The 22,203-nt window shown below is 37.9% G+C and overlaps 1 protein-coding gene across 3 annotated transcripts in view; it reads right to left on the reverse strand.

Annotated features, from left to right (window-relative positions):
• LOC115055795 (collagen alpha-1(XIX) chain) overlaps positions 1–22,203 on the reverse strand; it is an 88,748-nt gene that overhangs the window by 51,437 nt on the left and 15,108 nt on the right. Inside the window, exons 10-16 of one of the 3 annotated variants that reach the window (XM_029521817.1) lie at positions 20,500–20,544; positions 17,955–17,999; positions 10,537–10,590; positions 8,651–8,686; positions 7,047–7,076; positions 6,916–6,942; positions 6,300–6,353 (exon numbers count right to left, since the gene is read on the reverse strand). In XM_029521817.1, coding sequence (XP_029377677.1) covers positions 6,300–6,353; positions 6,916–6,942; positions 7,047–7,076; positions 8,651–8,686; positions 10,537–10,590; positions 17,955–17,999; positions 20,500–20,544 — 291 coding nt within the window. The remainder of the gene's footprint in view (positions 1–6,299; positions 6,354–6,915; positions 6,943–7,046; positions 7,077–8,650; positions 8,687–10,536; positions 10,591–17,954; positions 18,000–20,499; positions 20,545–22,203) is intronic. The other 2 variants (XM_029521818.1, XM_029521819.1) reach the window with 2 other exon arrangements.

Here is a 22,203-nt window from a genome sequence, read left to right on the forward strand (position 1 = left end):
GTTATTAAATTGCATTACACTGAATTTAAAGTATACAAGACATACAGTGTTTTTCTTCAGTTTGTAATTATTCAAAATATATGCTTGCACTTTATTTTACAGAACACTAATTGGAACTAACAAGTTATACTTTTACATTTGTTATTATGCAGTGACTATTATTTGCAAATTACAAAATTGTTTATCTTTGATGTAAAATGTATAGAATTTATGTTTATTATAAGAAAGTGTATTAAATAGAACAGTGACAAATCTGACTGAAAGCATTTCAAAATACAACAAAATATGAAAAAAAGTCCGCTTGTCAGAATTATAAATGTAAATGCACAACTCGGGCCCTTGTTAAGAAAGCCTTGCAGACATAATATCATTGTAGCTGTGTGCTGACATGAACAACAAAAAGCATGACTCCAATCAAATAACTGCTGTAATTTCATGCATTTGTTGTATCACCAAACTCAGCGGCAGCCTCCCATGGAGAACTTCTGGCAAGAAGTCTGCTATTCTCACCAGGGACTCGTTACTTAATAATCTCACTCTGCAGGTGTTCTGGTAGAGGTCAACAGTCTGTTACAGTTTTATCGCTGTTCATGTCTGCCTCCACCTATGGAGTAGGAAGCAGCTGCCAAATGTTCCAGTCCCCGCAAACCAAACCATAACTCTTTCCCTATCAATGTCACTGTCTGCTTCAGTCTCTACAGACAGCCAGAATGATCCAAATGAACCTGAGCCAAGTCCATCAGATATTATATGAATATTATATATGCTGTGGTGGCTCATTTATTTCAAAACAACATTTGCTTGGCCCTGTAGAGGGGGAGGCATCTAAATTCCAGTTGCAGCATGCTTTTAGTTTCCCGAGACGGCATGCTTTTTCAAACTCAATTAGGTTAAATCACAAAAGGTATGTGCAATGGGCATACATTTCATTTTAGAGTTGAGGAATGCTATTTTATCTAACATGACACCTAGTTCACCTACATAAAGCAATCCAGTTACAGCGTGATGTTGGTGCCCTGTAAGGCTGAGTGATATGCAAAAAAGCCAATATTTATTATTTTGACAGATAGTGCGATTGCAATATAAGGCTTAATTGTAGTAATACAATATAAAAAATGTGATTTTTGCCTGGTTTAGTACAGAACAAGTAAGTTCACTTCAGGAGAATATTTTTTTGCAGGCCGGGGCATCTCTATTGAAGCAAAATGATGTTTTTCCTCATGGTTTAACAGCCACACACGTAGACATTTAAGCATGATGAAGTCACGCACACAGGCTCTATGTGCCCATTGCTAAGAGAAAATGGTCAACAGTTCAGTGGGAGAAAAAATGACATAAGTGCAAGATTACATAGTTGTTGCCTGGTCTGGGAGAAAACAATTCACGTGTAGTTTAGTACCCAGTGGACGTACAAAATGTGAGATGTGTCATCGTGAGGGAGACAGAGGAAAATATGTGGAAAATATGCCTGTGCTTTCGGTCAGGACATATAGACAGCTGTCTCAGTCATTCAGCACAGGACAAGAATGGAAAATGTAAACACCACTATCATTTCCAAAAGAGCACATAGCTCCCTCTTCTTTAGAAAAGTGGGCTGGCAGAGTTGCCAAGCAGAGGCACAAAAGATGATCTTTTATCGTGTTTTGACAGATTATTTCCATGGCACTTTAAAGTGTCCAGCCAGCTGTTGCTAATCTTAGTTTCGTTGTTTCAAAATCTTTATCACAGTTGAGGAACTGAACATCACTATCATACACTGATGTTGGACTTTGCTATTACATGATGTGAAATGGCAACAACTAACAAATGTGATGTGGCAGGGATTGAGGTTTTGAAATACAGATTCATATTATTTTACAAAGAGCCAACTCTCAAAAAATAACCTGAAGAGCATCTCCTTCCTGAGAAAGTGTCTCGCTGACTAAATAACCAACAAGTTAACATCATGTTTACTCTAAGTCCGTTCTCTTATTTCATTCGACTTCCAGCATAAGGATCACATGTCTAGTCTGAACCGGTCTCATGACTTCACTGATATGTGCTTGTTGGAAAATAAAAAGCAAACTAATACAAGCTTTGAGCCACCACATGTCTGCTGTCATAAGCTACGAATACATCAAAGCTAATTTAAAAGGAAATGTATGCTCCTGCATCTTGTTAGAGAACCATCTAAAAACATCAACACATCTCCATGAAAAGGATTTACATGAAAATGCCTTTGAATAACTTAAAAGAGAACAATGAAAGAATTGAAATTAAAAAAATAAACTGTTGGACACTGTAATTAGTAATGAATAACCTGTTAGCAAAATCAAAGTCCGGTCATATCTTAGAGCTCCACTTTGTTATGCTTCTTCAATAGCTATCAATAGTCGGGCAGATTCTTTTATTGGTAATATCGATAGTGCACATCATATGATTTCATGAGAAAATTATTCCTTTAAAATGAAAAAAGTCTCTGTTAATAGCTTTTCGCCCTACTAGGGTCTATTAGGTCATCTAGAGTTGTCTTTCTGGCAACTTACTCCAGGCCTTTTTGGTTTATTTTGAATTTTGCTAAATGGCACAGTGTCATCCTCTCACACCTGGAGCTGAACGATGCAGATTAATATTTCAATGAAAAACAGGAGCCATTTAACAGGAGAGAGATTGACAGTAAATTGAGAATGTCAACTGTTGTCTGATTCCTTGCAGCATCAAAGATTACAGAATCCACTGACTTCATGCACAGTAAAAAAAAAAGCCTACCCACCTACAATTTTATCAGAGTTGCAACTTGCCAGCTACAAATCTGTATAATTCGCCAAGTGTTCATCAAGATCACTCTCTAAGTAAAATAACCAAAGAAATAACAAACTAACCACATTTAAATAAATGAATAAACCAATAATAGGATTTCACTGCATTATTCATTGGAAGAGACCACATCCATATACAGAGCAGTCACAGTTCTGCTTCCTCTAGGGCTTGCTGGAGTTTCATCATCTCTGCACTAGCACAGCTATGTCTAATAAGAACAAACACTGCGCCGCACATCTGTCAGGCACGTGCATTTTCCAAAGCAGAAGACAGGGAATCCTTGACACAGTTGAGATCCTCAGCTGATTAAAGCTGATTGCAAATCTTTTGTATTCATACAACCTAAATGCCTTCTGTGAAATGCATTAAAGAAAATAAGGTATGGTTTATCAACAGGATGAATCTATGTGAAGAAAAACAGCTATTGATCATGCAAAGTTAAAAAAACAAACAACCAATAAAAAAAAACTAATCTTTGTCCATTATGTATGAAAACACCACATATCTTCTATGGCAAACACTCAACATGGCATTCGTCAGGGACCCTGGTTTAGCAAAGCCTAATTTTTCTATACTGGTGTATTTATACAGCTAATATGACTTAATGTGGTGTTAGGTATGGATTAAAACTCAGAGACCCACCTTGTAATGGGGGATTTATTAACATGATTATTTATTAATCCATGGCAACATACTGCCTTGCACAGTGATGAACCTATGCCAACTACTGGAGCAGAGTATGCTGGGAGGACTTGGCAGGACATGAGTAAACCAAGCTTGCCGTGGTATTCCTGTGTATTTTGGCTTTATGGAAGCAAAGTGCATTGACCAAGGATGGGTTTTCAGTCCTATTTTGAGCAGTTAAAATGATTAAATCTGGTACTTTTTCAATCCTTCCGCTACAAAATCCTTCAAAGCTTTTGTAGACTCATTGCACTTAATCATACAGAGCCTCATATTTGTTGATGGGCATCTAACAGGTATTTATGTGCACTGCATGCTGCACAAGCATAACTAATGACCAAAATAAAAACCCTTTAATATCAAGGTTATCCCTTCAACATGCATGTCTTTCACCTCCCCGGTCTGCGTAGGACAGGGCCAACCTACAATGACAACACAGAGCTTAGCACGCCATTACAGCACCCGATGAATATTTTAGCACACCACAGGCAGCAACGGGTACATATCCATTTTACTTGTTCTCCCTACCTTCTTTTTAGATATGCTCTAATGTGCCTCTGAATCCCAAAGTCCTACTCTTTGCCTGCATTCCATGCCAATACCATCTATAATGGATAAAACCAAGCCATTCAAATCACTATTAATGGCAATGTGTAATGTAGGGGCAACACATTGCCATAAATTCTTAGACATGGCTGGACTGGCCCTGACTAACTGAACTAGTCATCCATCAAGCTAATAAGGTAAAATCAAGATTCTGTGAATGTTAGACATGAGGTCAAAGAAGGCATTTGGTGACTGCCCTTGATATTCTCTCTTGCATATGTTGCTTTAAGCTTCGGAAAAGGATCAGTGCAAATGGTATCATTCTTCTTCTCCTCGTTACAATGTCCTCTATATCTCCTTGAAGTAAATCAAAATGGCTTAGAGTGGTCATATTTTCCTCAACAATAAATTGGAGTAGACGGTGTGAGAGATGTTCTAGCTTGAATCTAAGGCCTTATGAAAGCTTTTCACTCCTGGCTATTCTATGAAGTTTGTGGAGTGGTCAGTCTCTATCATTATATTTTGCATCATTTGGACAGCAGCTTTAGCTCTGTGTGACACCAATGAGTTGCAAGCCTGAGCAAGAGTTGCTAATTGGGTGAGAATCTCTTGCTGTATCAGCTGGCCACTAGCTAGCCCCTGATAATGATACATGTCCACCTTCCTAAAATAGGCTGTCAAACTGCAGAAACACAGGTTGGTCAACAACTTTGAGGCCACATGTGACTCCTGGAGCTAAGAATAAGCAGAAACCTTAGCACATTAACAGTCACCATGTCAGTCAAGTCAGTGAGTCATCAAAGACAGAGTATTAATAGATCACAACTATGTCTTCAGCAACAACAGCAGCATGAAGTCTGAGATGGCAAGTTTAAAGGCATTTACTGGCAAAATTTTAAAAAGCACTAACTACAAGAGAGCAAGAAATATTATCTCTATAAAGGAAACTAAGAAGACACAACATCAAAAACAGAGCTTTCTTTTTCTTTAGAACCAATTATGATTGAATGATTCATCATAAGACTGTTTTCCACAAGAAAAGTGAGCACCATAATTGATGCCTCTGACACCCTGTTCCTTTGACGCACAGTCCCTACTTAAGTGAGGTTAGGTATAAAATAACCCCCAACTAATGAGGTAGAGAGAAAAATGCATCAAATAAACATCTGCACTATCTTACAAGCTCACTTTCCCTGACAACAGATTCTGCTACTTCATGTATTGGGGGAAATGATCCATTGAGAAATAACACAACTGATGATAAGTCATACATTGTTAACGTTATTTGAACAAGTTTTGAGTTTTAAATGAATTCACGCACAGAAGGGTAGAATTCTTGAGATACTTGCATCCAGATGTCTCAAGTATTGTGCGTCATCTCAGCTCTTGCTTAATCTGAAAAGAACATTTGCCTGACCTACTTATGGGTGCTCTACAGCTCACGATGCTTTATATTTTGTATTTTGCTGCGGTTGAGACAAATTGTATTTATTTTTTGCTATTTTCTGAGTATTAAGACAAACAGGAATACTCAAAGGTATTCACACCAAGTCAATTAAACTGGACACAAAAGGACACTCTCTCCACCTGTCGATGAACAATGCCTTTCAGCTGTGGTGTCAGGGAACAATAACATTCTTTCAATGAGGCAATGTTCACCCCAGCATAATGATGCAAGGCTTACCAACTACATTATAAATGTTAGAATACCATACCCATGCAAATAACAAACGTGAACTATTCATGCATAATCACTTGAAATTTCACATTACAAAGCTTTGAACAAAAGCCATCCTGAACAGACAATATTGGAGTAAAAGCTTATTTTTTTATTTATGCATAAATGCATGAAGATCCTGAAATTTACACTCCCAACCACAGAGTTTCCATTTAAAAGGTGAGATGCAAATAAATATGATGTAGGGCTTCAGCTGATTCAGTCATGGACTTTGGTCCAAACCAAGCTGGTCTTTTAGGAAACTCAACACTGTCCATAAAACCCAGTGGAACCTAACCATGTGTGCTGCCAGTCACACTGTTAAGTGCATGTGACCCCATGACCATGGAGCCCATTCATTAATTGTCATACAACAGGCCCACACCACCCCTTCCCTCTTTCCAGATCTGTTGCAATCCCTTTGCCACAGATCATCTTTGCCTCCTGCAAAAACAACAACAGCCTCTCAGCTGCTGTTTGGCATTTCCCCAAGCTAAGTCAGTACAACCACTAGGCAGGCCACACAACTGACAGAATGTTTCTATTTACTCACCCTTTTGCCCTCTTTGCCTGATTCCCCTGGTTGACCTGGCACCCCCGCCAATCCCTAGGGAAAGGATATGTATCGTAATTAATTGGGTGCTATGTTCATGTAGATTCAGTACTGCTAGAACAGATTATGGCTGTAAAAAGTGATATAAGACAGGTTGATGCCAAATGTTCTTTATATACCAGTAAAGAACTAGTGGGCTTATTTGCAATGATGGGAAAGACAGCATTATCTTAGTTAAAATTGAAAGAATAGGCAGCATAGGCTGTGTGCAATTGTAGTTTTTATTCTCACTCATGGACAGTTTCTAGGTAACTTCTCCACCATCTTCTCCTAATAGGCAATTTGCAGCCTCACTTGATCAGAGCTTCATTCCATTATTCTACAAAGTAGCTTGATAAGAAACTCTTTAACAAGTTAATCAAGGTATATGCTGAGGCGTGATTTAGTTTTGAAGTTGTGTGTGTGCAATAACATATGCTTATGGTGCTTCAGTAATTGCTTGATGAACCTAATAGTTGTGTTTAAATGCTTGAGAACATATTATGTGCACTCTCTGTCAAACAAGAAAAACACACAGAAATGAGGTGTTACTTAAATGTGGTGATTAATTAGTTACCTTTTCTCCTTTGTCACCTCGGTGGCCCTGAATATGGCAAATAAATTAATGTTAAGAAGAAAACATAGACTCAAGAATACAAGTTGTTTTGTCAGTGAATAATGTAAATAATGTAAACATAAATAAAATACCTGATCTCCTTTGAAGCCTTCTTTGTTAACCTGATAATTAAACAATTGAAAACATGTATGTCAGTATGGAAACAATTCACATGGTTCATGCACATAGCAACAACACGTGACCAGTTATAGGCAAGCAACATAATTGGTCATGAGCTACAGTAATTATCCTTGGCTGCAGTGACCCCAAGAGAAGTTCAGACGTGACTGTTGCTCTACTCCCCAGACACCCTGCCGGCCACTGTCAGAAAAGGGCAGACAGAGTCATCTATCCTTTGAGCCACAGAATGGACACAAGGCCACATTCAACATCTCATCTTTCAAAAACAAGCCAAATAATTGGTGTCCTCTTTCAATCGGCAACTAAAAGTCAAATACTGTTGACTTTTCTTGGAAACAGGTGCAGAAATGCGCATGTCTGTTACATTAGTCAGCAGCCAGTAAAAAAACGAAAAAACAAACAACAAAAAAAAAACCCAAAAACAAACAAGCCCCAAAACATTTTACAAAAGCAGCTGAAAGCAGAGTGACAGCTCCGCCCAGTGACAAAACATTTTTTAGTCTCCTTGTAGTTTCCTTGCTAATAAATCAGTAATTCATGTTTCTTTTGTTTTTTATTGGTTGGTGAGCATAGAGTTTCTGATCACAAAGTTTCATGGAATGAAGTGAAACAGTAAAACTAAACTAAAGCCATGTTTGCTGGTCAGGGAAAGATTGTTATTTTTCCTTGTCCTGTAAAATTAGCACCAGAAAGAGGGGTAGTGTTAGATGGGTATTGTAAAATGGCAGGACAGAATCATTGGGACAGCATTCTATATCACACTAACACTGATTAAAACTGGCAGGCTGATCCCCTCATGATGTGTATGTAATTAGTTTACCACCCGCAGTATACCTCTAATCTCCAGAAGCCGTCAACTCCCTGGCTACAATTCGTGTAACCATGGAGTTGTTTGTACGTATGCATCTGTGCCCACAAATTTACTATATGTGTTGAGAGGTGGCTATGGAAGTATCTGAGTACATATTTCTACAGCTTGCTGGCACATGCAACTTTAGTTTGTGTTTGCTAGAATGAATGAGCACATTTATGTTGTTCTGTGTCCTCTCCACAACATAAGAAGCCCCAGTATAGCCCATCCAATTATAACCCAATTGGTGTAGTTCTATGTAGGTGTCTGTAAATTCTAGACATCTGTAGGGGCCATCAAAGGGCCAGTACATCCACGTCTCACCCATGAAAGATACAGACAGTGACTACCTGTCAACCTCCGCTACCAGCCCAAGGCTTGGAGCGCCATTCTTTTCTGCCTGGCTGCTCATCTCCAGCCTTTTGGCCCATGAGGGGATGCCCACTGAGCCCTCTCTATCTGCCCCTTGTTTGACCCATTCCCAGGCGATGGTAATGTGACACAGGGACTGCTCACCTGAGTGCCTCACTTTCAATCTCTGTGGGCCAGGTGTGTATAGTGCCTGCTCAGCCAAAAGGCTGTGATATTTACAAAGCTCAGTCCAGCATAATGCAGCCACATGAACAACATTACTCCTGTTCTTTTTGAATTTCTTTACTTGTATAGACAGCATAATGAGGTGTAGATGAAATGGTGTGAACTTACATACAGCCCCGGCACTCCAGGCTTACCCACGTTACCCTGTGAATGAATCATTAGTGAGAACTCCAAAAGCCTCTTTAACATATTGTGTGCATCATAAATGGCTACAGCTAAATCTGTACACTGACTATTGACTTTTAAACGTGTACCTCATAGGCTCATCGTGTTTGCAGTAACATGCTGAAGGTCAGGTAAAATGAGATTATGCATAGCAGAAATATTTCAATATACGCACAATGTGCTATACCAAACCATTTAATGGTATTTATAGTAAGTCATGAAATGAAACCTGTCTGATGACTTTAACACTCAGAAAACTGGAAAGTAAGCTTGTGCTATATAAATGTGACAGGCCTTAAAATAACACAGCTGTACCATATTATGTAAAAGCTTTGCAGTATTAACAATGGACAGGTATGATAACATTGTTTGGTGACTGTGACATACAGGCAGTCACAAACAGTCATATAAGGAGAAAAATAGATGTGTTCTGACGCTAGCATAAGCCAATGTAAACAATGATCTCATACTGTACACTTTTTGCTGCCTCTTTTTTTTGTCTTTTCATATAAGACTTGTATATCACTGTCCAATATTTTTGCAGTTCCCTCAGCTTTTGCGTACAATCTCAACCTTACTATATAAAGCATTGAGTTGAGAATCAGTGGACAACTGGCAATACCCTTTTATCAGATGTGGATGAAAGAAAAAAAATTCTGCTTGTAGTTCATATCCATTTTATTGTCAAAGTGAATGTCACAGCTTAAATATGTCTGCTATGGGATATTCAGGGGACTCATTACTTTGTGCTTCCAAATCTGCCTCCCTCTGTCAGTTTCAATACAAACAAACGCTCTCCACGCTCCCACCTAGCTCAACTCCCCCATCCGGAAAACAGGATAAAATACTCTCTGATTCTCTGTTGTCTTCACAGAAACACACAGACCTCATTATATCTTCAAGGCTGGCAGACAGAGCATTGCACCTACAATTATGCGGTGAGTTCTACCAAAAGAAAGCAAATAAAATAAAATACATAAATAAATAAATAAAATGGGGAAAAAAGCCCCAGTAAGGGAGAGAAATAAAGGAGCAGAAGATATGGCAACTAATTACTGGAAAAACATTTCATCTCATACAATGAAAATAATCCCACTGTGAGATGAAAAGAAAAGCTAAGTTTAAAAAGACCAATATTTTCTGCACTGCAACAAGATATTATCAAATTCATGTCAGTGATGTCAGTGAATAGAGTATCGTCTTTTACGAATCCAGCATCTTTCAATCTCAGGTAACATTTATGCAGAAACAAGTATAATGAGCACTGATAGTAATAATAAATAACAATTAGATCTGTCATGACGCATCAGACGGCACATTCTAATGTATCTGTTGTATTAGTACGCTTTGATTAAAAAAAAAAGTTGAATATACAATATTTTAAAATAAAGGGGCTCTTTGAGGAAAGAAGGTAATAGTGTGCAATCCACAGTTTTGCAGTAGCCTTTAGTCCCATAAAAGATATGTTTAGAGAGGGAACGATAAAGGGATTTTGTTGGGTACGTCCAATACAAACAGCTTTCCCTATGAATATACAAATATAGTGAGTGGAACATTTTCTTTCAGTTGGGATAAAGGCTACTGTAAATGACCATCAGTATGGCCTGCTAAGTTATGACAGCAATAACAATATTCTTTCGCTGGCCATGTTTGGAGCAGCAATCACAGCAGCACTTCAAACAGATGGGAAAACACACTATTGAAACAGTGATTACAGCTCATATAAATCAACTAGATCCCTTGAAGTATCTGTTTTAATTTAAAAACAAAAACTGTAAAGTTTATGGTGTAATTTAGTCCAGTCCAGTTTGTACGGCGGACTCACTCACTTTGTTTCCCTTGGGACCAACGGGACCAACTGGCCCTGGGTCTCCTTTCAGACCCTAGGAACAAAAATATATAGAGATATATTTATTTTTACTAGAGGCAATGAACTAAACTCATTAAAAAATGACCCAGTATGTGTTACTGTATGTCAGTACGATGACACTCAGTAGATGTGTATCTCATGCAGGTGTGAGATACTCATGTCTGTCACAAGCAGTCAATGAGAAAGAAGCAGATAACGTCAGTCACCAGTAGGCGCATGTACCAAAATTTTGCTGAGAGATTCACAATCGGCTGGTTCCACTCTGTTTACCCCAAGCGTCTGTGTTCCCTCAGTGCACTTAGATACAGCAAGGACAGGGGTTGTCACTGCTTTTACAGCTTGCAGCAATGGACCTGGGGGTGGGATTGAACCACGCAAGCTCTGGGCAAAGTCAAGCCGCTTGGCGGTGAAATGTGAAAGAGGGGGAGCCGAGATAAAGAGTGTTAGCTGATGAATGAGGCTTGACACATATTGACAGGCTAAATTTGCAGCAAGCCTTGTTAGGTGTGACACATTTGGGCCAGTAGCAGCAACTCTTTGAAATAGGTTAGGCGGGGAGCAGGAAAGATGGGGAGTGTGAGCAGTGTGTAAAATGAATCAGAAATACAATAATTTGTCATGGTTAAATTTAGAGTTAGAAAGGCTATTAATAGTGAATTATATATCTGCAGAAGATGATTACCTACCCTTATCATATTAAGTCTGGCTCCACCAGAGACATGACAAATTCATTACTTTTTCCCTGCAAGCCTCGTGTTAAAGCCCAATTCAGAAAACAGAAGCCACAGGAATAGTGGAAAATATTTGTCCCTATGGAAACCTCTAAAACAGCTTTCCTACCAGTTGTACTTAAAATGACATGATTTGACATGATTGTATCAGACTGCATGTTGGCACTCATTCCACACAACACACACTGTCAATAATAGGGCTTTCTCCCCTCGTAGCTGGCAGAAAATAATACACATTCTTTATTTAGATTGATAGCTTCAGCTCTCTGTTGAGGAAATATAACAGAGGGGTCTAAAAGCACATTTGAGTTAATACAATAGATGTGGTGAAAGGCCCATCTGACAAGGATGTAAACAGCTTCAGGTTGAGTCAAGTGGAGAGGCGTATTTTGATTAGTGTTGTAAAAATTGAGCAACCATCTGGGTAACAAGGGTAACCTGTCTTCTTATTACAGTAAATGTCCTGCCATATAGACTCTTTTTCCTCGTTATTGTGATCCTTAACAGTCATTTGCTTTTCTCTTTATTTAAAAAACAGAACACAAGGTCTTCTGAGTTAAGCGGGAAAAAAAAACAACTAAAAATCTAAAACGGTATTGCTTCAGATCAGTCACACAGTCATAACAAATACAGAGCTAATTGTCAATTTGATCTAATTTCCAACATAAAAAGAAGCTATGGAAACTATAATAAATATATGTATATATGTATATATATATATATATATATATATATATATATATATATATATACACACACACACACATATATACACACACACATATGTGTGCGTGTGTGCATGGACTGTGGATTGGATTATAAAAAGCATTGATGAAATTTCTAATCTGATGTCCTTCTATTTAGGGCATGAGAGGTCAGCACATAGAATATTTTTCAAAAAAAATTATGTTCTTCCCTCAAGTAAAATTAAGAGATTTGGAGAATGTCGAAGACCACTGAAGGTCTTCTGAATGCAAATGATGTTCCACATTTCCATCCTAAAATGACAAACTCTGCCAAGGACTCTAATATTTAAGATATATTTACTAATTAATACCATTAATATGGATATTCATACTGTAAGATACAAACTTTGACGGTTATGTTTTACAGGTAAATCTGAAGCTGAGCTAGTCAATCAACATTTTCTTTTTGAATGTAAGCTGCAAACCTTTTTGAGCAACTACAGAGGACAAACTTTGTCACACAAATGTTCTTGACTTGCAAACATTTCAATTTCAAAAGTTCAGGAAGAGGTTTTAAATGAAGGATTCAGAATTTAAAAAGTTTTCCACATGAGAGCAAGTCGGTCTGTCTCCTCAAGGAGGCTGATGCTCCGTTTCTTGGGTGTATGTGTGGTTGTTGATTTTGTATGACAAAAGAAACTTTGGCTGAGAAAAAAACAAACAAGCATATTTTCAGAGAAATTTGGCTCATCTGTGTGATAATACAGATAATCCCAAGACTCCAGATCTATGAAGAAGCTTGGCACTGGCGAGCTGCACAGCATCTGAACTTGTCAGTATTAAGGTGAATAAGAACCACATCCATATAAAGTAAGCATTACTTCTTTGGTTTTCAGCACCCCTTTCATGCATTAAAACTCAGGGACAAATACTAAATAAACAAACCATTAACTAGATTTGCTTAAATTTTTCTGCCGCCATTAACCTCCACCAAGTTTTCTGAGTTTGTGCTTTTAATATGTTCGATGCATTTTTTTATTTATGAGGCAAAAATAACCTTTTTGTGTAACTACTTTTTAATGTTTTTTATTTGAATATTTTAGAATTATTCACTTGAAATGAAAAATTCATGCAAATCAATTGAAACTGTGCCCTCACGTAACAGAGAAGACATATACAATATATTCAATTATTCCTGTCAGGGGAGCAGATATTTAAGAAAACAGAGCTTTGCTCTCACTGCTCTAAAAAGCTGTGCAATCAAGTGTTAGCGACTAGTGTTATATATTTGACTTGTGTGGCTATGAGACACAATATCCTCACCCCGTTTCTTTCTTTTCTTCCAGGTCTCAACCCATAGAGAATTTTAAAAGAGGAATAACATTAGCATCCCTTAAATAAGAACATCCATTTTGTAGAAGGAAAGGTGTCATAGAAAAGATTTATATTTGAATGTTACTACTGACAAGGACTTATTATTTATCCACAGAAGACTATACACTTCTAGTATCTATGTATTTTGCAATAGATATTTTGTAAATGTTGATATGATTTTCAGGAAACAGGAAAGATGTTAGAAAGTAACAGATAGGGAAATATTTGGGTCATAAAGAAACAATCCCTTAAATCCAAATTCCTGAATATAATTTTCGATATAGTTTGAATCACAATGTCAGGTAGTGCTTTGCTTTGTTAAACGGTATCAACAGATGAACACTAAATTATTCAAATATGATGAATGGTGATGATTTGTGAGGTAACATCTAATGACACCATAAAGGAGAAGATCTATTATTTTTTTTTATCATTCTTCATCCCACTACATGCTGTACCCTAGTTAAGATGCTGCCCCTCTATCTAATAGCCACGAATCCATAGACCCATATCTGGTCCTTAGTGAGATTAAGAGAGATAAGATCTAGAGATCCTGGATAAATTGTTAGCTTTTGCTGCGAGCCACAGGTTTGTTTCATTTACAGGAAAAGGTGAAGGAGAGAGACACGGCTGGGAATAGGCTGGAGATGGCTGTATGGCTGTTGTTCTTGCAGCATGAGGTCAGAACACTGTGGGGAGCTGTGTACACTTGCCTGCTAATTACACACACCACTGTGTCTCGTCACTCCTGTAGCGGTGGGGCCACAAGACAATCTGGCAACTCCCTAGCCCAAGACAACTAAAACAAGTAAATAAACAAAGCCAGAGAAGCAGGGATGTACAAATGCAGTCTAATTATTTTTGCTTACACATTTTAACAACCAAAGCAACTGCAGGTCGGTGTTCTTGTCTGACAAGTGGAAGAATGAGTGCAAGTTGTAGCTATTGTACATAATTTAATGATTGGGGGGGGCACTACATAATTTTCTAGATGCATTAAATAGTCTGATGATTCTGGTGGAAATATGTAGTTATACTGAATGACAGGCCTGTAAAGCTCTGTGGAACAGGATCTCAAAGTCACATAGATATCTTGAGTGCCGGCCTACAAATGCCAGGGAGGTTACGGCAGGAAATGCCTTTTGTGACTTTCCATTTGCTCAGCAATACACTACCGCATTAAGTATGGTACAACACTAATCACACTGACATTGAGCGCAGAAAAAGACAGTGTATTTGCATGTCTACTACACTCAGTAAATAAATACAGTTTATCAAGGTAACCTAAACAAAGGCACAATGTGTCAGGATATCAGAGTTCACTGCAATAGATCCTCTAGTGGAGAGGATATCATGTTCTATCAGTGTTGCTTGACTCCTTTTCCATGTCACTTCACTCTTGAGCTGAACATCATGTAGCCACAAATGTAACTTGGATTACCCCCAAGATAACACAGCTTGCACTCCTTCTTTCCCACAGGACGAGTATCTGCAAAACGATACAAGATCACATGCTCATTCAGAGAATTCTGTCTTCTCAGGTGTCTACTCAATCTTTAAATAACATACAAGCTTTAAAAATGGAACAGGAGCTAATTGCAGTGAAGGGACAAGTAATTTGGTGGACATAGTAAATAGGTTAAAAATTATCAAACTAGTTTATTTGCAGATGCCTTTACTTTGTTTACAATCAAATGTAGAAACCTACATCCTATTTCGTTCATCCGACTACTTTTTATTGACTTGGAGGTCACTTTATTTTCACCTACAGAACCTGCAGTACTCTCAATAGTGAACAAACGCCAGTTAATCAAACTAAATATGCATTTAGACCCATATTTTTTTTCTCATAAATTAGTGAAAACAAATTGTAATTAATCTAATGCTGACTATCTAACAGCTGAGAATATAAGTAGGTGACTGTTATTGGATAAATTCGCTAAGCTCAGTTAATGCTGGAAATTAAAATACCAACCTTTTTCACAACACAATTTTTAAGATCACTGACTGAAAAATGGATACTCTGTCAGAACAGTCATTATGATATTTTGTCACAATGTGACACTTACCTTAAATCGTACTCAGTGCCTCAGTGTTTATCTGAAGGTGGGTGTATCAGCCAGTGGCTTGTTAGCTTAAAATGATTAAGAATCTTTTTTAGCCAGGCCAACTGTCTTTCTGCTAAGATGTCTGTGATCATGGGCAAAAAGCTTTAAAGGCAGACCCTATTTCCCAACGTTGTTTAGTTGTTTGAAGGAAGTGGGGCACAGCATAACAAATCCCAAAGAGGCATGTAGGGGAACGCAGTCAACCATATAGGATGCACAAAGATCATAAACAAGTCTCCTTTCCTACTATGCTCATATTTGTGCCTCAGACCAGATCAGTATACTGGTCAGAGAGAGTTGGAATGGATATTGATCTTATCATCTGCCTGGAGGTTTTATGGCATAAAGCGTGAATGAATGGATGAATTAATATCTGAGTGTTCGGGGATCATGAAAAATGTTACAACCTCTAACTATTGACTGAACAGACACAAAAGTTTGAATCAAATTTATGAAGATGGCTTCTACACACACACAGAAAAGAGGGTAGCAATGCAGCTTGTCAGCACACATTTGCTAAAACGCTGCTAACTTTGCAACTATCTAACTTTTAAAATGCTCCCTTGTGACTTCATACTTCGTCAGTTAAATGTAGTCATACATTTATATGCTTCATTTTGATTTGAGAAATGTTGATATTGTCTACACACATAAAAGTGCACTAATATATCATAAAGCAAATGACATCAACCTGTGGCTTCCAGCTATATTACAAGCAGCTGCTTTTCTTAGAGAAGGGTTAGTGACCCATTCTCAGTCTCTCCCTGATGAACAAGGTTCCAGCTCTTTCCAGTTTGTGTGCCACTGAGGTCCAGTCAACTGTTGCTCATACAAAGAAACAAGAGCTCTGTCACTCTTTCTTCCTCATTGTTTTACAACCAGTGGTAATCAGTGAATGGAAATTCAAAGCCTGTAGGAAACTGAGGAGTCATGTACACTCACATCCTGTCACTACAGGTTGAATAATGTGACTACAAATCAGTCAGCCTTTGATGTGGACTGAGTTAATTTCCAGTTAGGTGGTCTCACTCTCCTCCACATTTCTCTGTAAATAAACTTGATCAGGTTATTCATATGCAAATATGCATGTGACGTCAACTGGCTTTTCAAGTTGCCAATAGCTACTTACCATGGAACAAAGCGGGCCATGCTGGTTGTGGGGAGACAAACTAATGCGAGAGCCTGCAACCAGCTAAAACCAATTTTTTTTTTCTTTGAACGGACTCTATTTAAATTACTGCACAGTTACAATCATGTGGGATTTCCTGTCCACTTTTGTGTAATGAAGGGTTAAGAGGGAGTGAGTAACAAGTACACAACGACTATTGCAGTGGTAACTTGAATATTTAACGTGGATACACACATAAATAAAAGCACTACTGATAATACCACTTATGTGACTAATTCTTTCATTAAATTAATATCCCAGTAGCTTTCTGATAATGTTTTAATTGCATAACAATCTAACTTATACTAAATAATGTCAAGTACTTCTGCTGGCTTCTGTCAGTCAATAATCTTTGCTACTGACAGACTTATGTTTTAACACTGGTTTTCAGATTTTTCTGAGTTTCTGTTGGGGCAGTGCCTGCAGGGAGGCCAATTTCTCTGGCAGCTGTTTGTCTGCTTGAGGGGAGGTTGGAAAAGGAAAGAAAAGTCCCTTTATTAAGACACTTTAAACTGGCCATCTGCAAAGCTACTATCTATTGAGACTGCATCAGTGTGAGCAAACAAATGCTGCAGAACATAACACTCTCTTTGATTTAACTAATACTAAATAGCATTAATGTGCTTGTGGTTTGGAGAGCTTCAACAAGATCCCAGAAGAATGTTAATTACAGTCTGATGCATATGCATTTACTCAAAGAAAAAAGAAAAAAAAAAAAAAAAAAACACTGTGACATCATGTTTAGGTCAATTGGTAACTCTAAACTGTCCATAGGTCTGAGTGTGAGCGTGAGTGGTTGTTCGTCTCTGTCTGTCTCTGTGTGTTGGCCCTGTGATGAACTGGCGACCTGTCCAGGGTGCACCCCGCCCTTGCCCAATTTGAGCTGGGATTGTCTCCAGTGCCCTTCCCGACCCGGAAATGGATAAGCGGTAGAAGATGAATTAATGAATGAATGGTTTCATCATGTCAGGCAGATTTAAGAGCATGCAATGAAGTTTAACTTGAAAAGACACAGAAGGGGATTACTGTCATTTCAAAAATGAATTTAGTCCGTTAGTATGCTGGGCCTATGGTAGCATACATATCAATTAATTTCACTGCAGAAGGACATTGCTGGCTAGAACACACTTAGATCTACTTCAGATATGATGGGCACCTGAAAACAGCCACACAGAAAGCTCTGCTACACTCTACCCCTAGGGCACCACACAGAAAATGAAAAGCCTATAAGAATTGATTCCCTGACGAAACCAGATCTGGCTGATGTGCTATGTATAGAATATATGTCTGCTGAACAGAGTAGTAGTTACCTTCTCTCCATCGATCCCCTTTTGCCCTTCTGATCCCAGTTCTCCCTGCAATGACAAGAATGAAAGCTAAAAGTCAAAGAGAGGACCCTTGAAAAGTTTTTACATCCAGTAGGTCTTAACAAATTCACCCACCCTGATGTTTCTACTACACATAACATGCATAGCATAACATAGATAATTTTCATAAACTCATATGAACTATAAGACATATTTTCAATATCAATGGTAAGTTATATGCCACGTTAAGCACCAAGGAACCTACATGCAACTATCCTTGTAGGCAAATTGTGCTGAAGAGTATGAGAGTATCTAAACACTTTTGTCAAGTCATCATTGGTAAAATCAAAAATAATTTTAAATTCCACAGCGTAAAACTCATTCGCAGCCGATCTACGCAAACAGCCACAAACACAAGAATCAGATATCAAATTCAAAGCAAGATTGTTTGCATCATTTCGGTCTCGGCAAAGTTTATAAAAATCCATTAGATTATACTGCATGTAGTCAGGGAAGAAGCTGTTTGAGACTTATTCCACAAATATCTCTATTATCACTGATTCCTGAACTACCCAGCCCCAACTTTGCATCAGCCTTGCCAGCAGTGTTCCAGGATGTCTTGGAACTTGCTGGCTCTGTTTTCAGACCTATACAGTTTCATGATCTTAGCTGGTCAGTAAAGGTCAAGAAAACTCTCATAGCACAGTATCCGAGGTCAGTCACATTATTACTCATATAATATTCAAAATCTGATAATTGGTGTTTTAGGACCCTCCTGCAGGCAAAAGTGCCTTGTGAAATGTTAACAGAATATGAGTTCACATATATGTAAAAGTGCAAAAGATTAGTGTAATCATTTTATCACGAAAACACATTCGGAATGTAACAAAACAGACTGGAATTTTAAACAGGTTTCATGAAACACATCATTGCATTTCAGAAAAACAGACAAGAGCCTGGACTTAAGTATGTAATACTACAAAGCACAATGCTTCCATAAGCACCATATCAATACAACTGCTAGTGATTTTAATGTGGACTTTCTTGTGCACCTTAGAGGAATGAGAGTGCTTTAGCTGGTGTGTGAACCTCATCTGAGGGGGCTCAAGTGGAGAAAGCTGTGTGTCATCTTAACATTTTCAGTGGATAAAGGTTCAAGCCATCCAGGGATGATCCTGTACAGGTGGCTGCTGATGCTTAAACTGCTTCCACAACAATCAACAGTGCAATTGATCACTTGAATGCAATGTCTAGTTGATAAGATTTTTTTCTTACTCTCCCTCTTGCTTTCCATCCTTTCTTTACAATACCTGACAAAATGAAAGGACATTCTCACTCAACCACACGAAAACAAAACAACCACATGTTGGTACTGTAGTAAGTGATGTTGGACCTGATAACAGAGAATACATAAAATTTCAATTGAATTTCAATTGAAGGTATATTAATTTTTCTCACAATTTAAATATCCAACTCTATGACAATTTCTATCACACCAGATCTACACTCAGCCACGGCATCAGTAATAGTAACTTTTCTAAGAATAGTAAATACATCATGTGGTATGCATACCATATACAGTAAGTTCAGTCCTAACTGTAGCAGCCTGGGTTGAATCTGGCTGTTTATCAACATGCCCAGTTAAAATAGAAATGCATAGTCAGAATGTATTAATCCTAAATAATTTAAGGGTAATAGATCTAGATCTGCTGTCCTATTTGGACCCACACCACAGTCTGCCTGTTAGTCATCTCCGGTACAGACAGTTACATGTTACTGCAAATACTCATAAAGTTATGCAAGTCATTTGTTTTTCACTCAACAGCAAAGAGCTTCAGCAAGTCTCCATAACTGAGACACTTCACTCTCAAATCTCAACCTCTATGCAGACAGTAAGATCATCTAGAAGAAGCTGCTATTGAGGCGACAAAGATGTGATCCTTTTCTGGCACTCCACCCAGGAAAACTGCCAACTGTGTCCAATAGGGCATCAGACCAAGACAGTAGCACTTTTGCTTGGGAATAAAGTTGGGTTTATCTGGGAGTGAAATCAAATCAAATCAATTCATAAAGTGCCAGATAATCACAGAACACCCTCCTCTTTGTGGACTGGACACCCATTTGCTGGTTTCATTTGATTCTGAGTTAGCTTTGTTATCTGTAATACTTTGAGGGTGTCAACACACAAGCCAGTGATTCGATGCAATATTGTCAGAAAATCTGTCAAGAAAGTGAAGTGAAGAAGTCAAGAAATCACTAAGGACACAGAGACACCTTCTATTCACTAGATCTGAATCATACTAGAAAAAAAAAGTTGAAACTAAAACAAAATTTATCAAAGACAACAAAAAATTGGATACTGGTTCTTAGTTCTCCAAGAGTGGGATCGGAGACGTATCATTGGAAACCAAAAGGAAGCTTTCACAAGCTAAGTAGAATGGTGAAAGCTTCTGCAATTGTGTATACTACTTCAAAAAATTTTCAACTTCCAAGCAAACAAAGCTTTCAGAATAAATCAACAATAATGAAATGTTTGCCAGTTGCTTACCTTTAGTCCTGCGCTCCCCTGTGGCCCGGTTTCCCCTGTGTCCCCCTGAGACAGAAACAACACAAAGTACAGTTAGTGAAAGGTCTCTCGTTCACACATTAGTGAAAAGCTTTATGAAGGCTTGTCATTTCATCAGCGATCTTGCTCAAACAGCTGTTCCATAAGTTCTTGCTGACACAGTGGCTTGGCAGCTGCAGATCAGGATAGTGTTTCCTCCAACAACTGGACAATACAAATCTGAACCTTATTAGGGTTCACTGTAATGCTTTAATAATTGCTCCATTTTAGAAAGAGGCAAGGCAAGTTTATTTAGATAGCGCATTTCATACACAAATTGTAATTCAATGTGCTTTACATACATAAAGACAACATACAGAGAAAAGTCATAAAATCATAAACTGGTTAAATTGATTAAAATGATTAAAAGAATATACAGCAGTTTGATAAGTTAAGAGAAGTACAGTGCAGGTTTCATGAATAAACACATGAGAGAAGAATTAACATATGGTGCTGATTTAACGTCCACTAGCAGTTTGTTCCACTTGTTGGCAGCATAAAAGCTAAATGCTGCTTCTTCATGTTTAGTCAGGACTCTGGTCTGGACTAGCTGACCTGAGTTCATTGATCTGAGTCGTGCTAGGACAGAGCAGGACATGGCTGAAAGAAAAGCTTGATTGTCTTCAGAGTGTAATTTCACAGGGCAATAGAAAAGAAGAAGAAAAGGAACAAATTGCTAATGGAGGAGGTAGATAGCTGTACAACAAATTGAATCAACAAAAAACTTGCTGCAAGCTAAGAATCTAATTAAACGTGAGGCCCATTCATGGTCACATCTTCATTATAAGCCCTGTTTGTTTGAACTCAAGAAGCTCACTCAAAAAAGAAAGCATGGATCCAAACCCAATAAATGAGATGCCATCTTTAATGGTATTACTCCAGATAACATGCCTGGACTACATTTTCTCAAATTTCTAGATTAAGCATGTGGCATAATCTAATATTCTCCATGGACTCAGAAGTTAAAGTGGTTAAAACAGCAGATATTTAAAGCTGCTGATTTCAGTCATGCACATGTACTGCATTTCCAAATTCAGTCTTCTTCAATTGTCATTTCACATTACACCACAAAACCATTTAAAGAAAACCTTTTACACCAATGCATACAATAAGAACAATTACATTATTTGACAGCTAATAGAGATTCAATGTCAGCCTAATAATAAACTGTATTAAATTAAATTACCCGCATTGTAAGTGTAAATTGAATGAACTAATTGAAAACAGCAGCGATTAGCAGAAGAGACCTGTAAATGTAAATAAAGTACTGGTATTGTAGATGAGAGAGAAGTTTTAATTTTAATTATAGCTTCGTTTATTTCTTTTTTTTGTGGGGTTTTTTGGTATGTACAAGCAGGTTCTGTAAATCTAGTGATACCCAGGTTTAGGTGCAATGCCATAGAAAATGGATATCCTTTCAAGTAAGCTGCATTCTTATAACCCACTACTTATCTGTTTAATTTCCTGAGGGATTCTGGATTAATCATAGCAGTTTAATCCCTTTGCAGTACATTAGAATCCTCCATCAAACCCTCACTGCAATGCAGGATATTACTTTCTGTTGGAGTAATACAGCCAAAGTAATCCCTATACACTTTTCCAAGAAGTACACTGTGTAGGTCATGATGATTGGCCTGCAGTTCTCAT

Source organism: Echeneis naucrates, chromosome 15 (assembly GCF_900963305.1).
Source record: "Echeneis naucrates chromosome 15, fEcheNa1.1, whole genome shotgun sequence".
Classification (NCBI taxonomy): Eukaryota; Metazoa; Chordata; class Actinopteri; order Carangiformes; family Echeneidae; genus Echeneis; species Echeneis naucrates.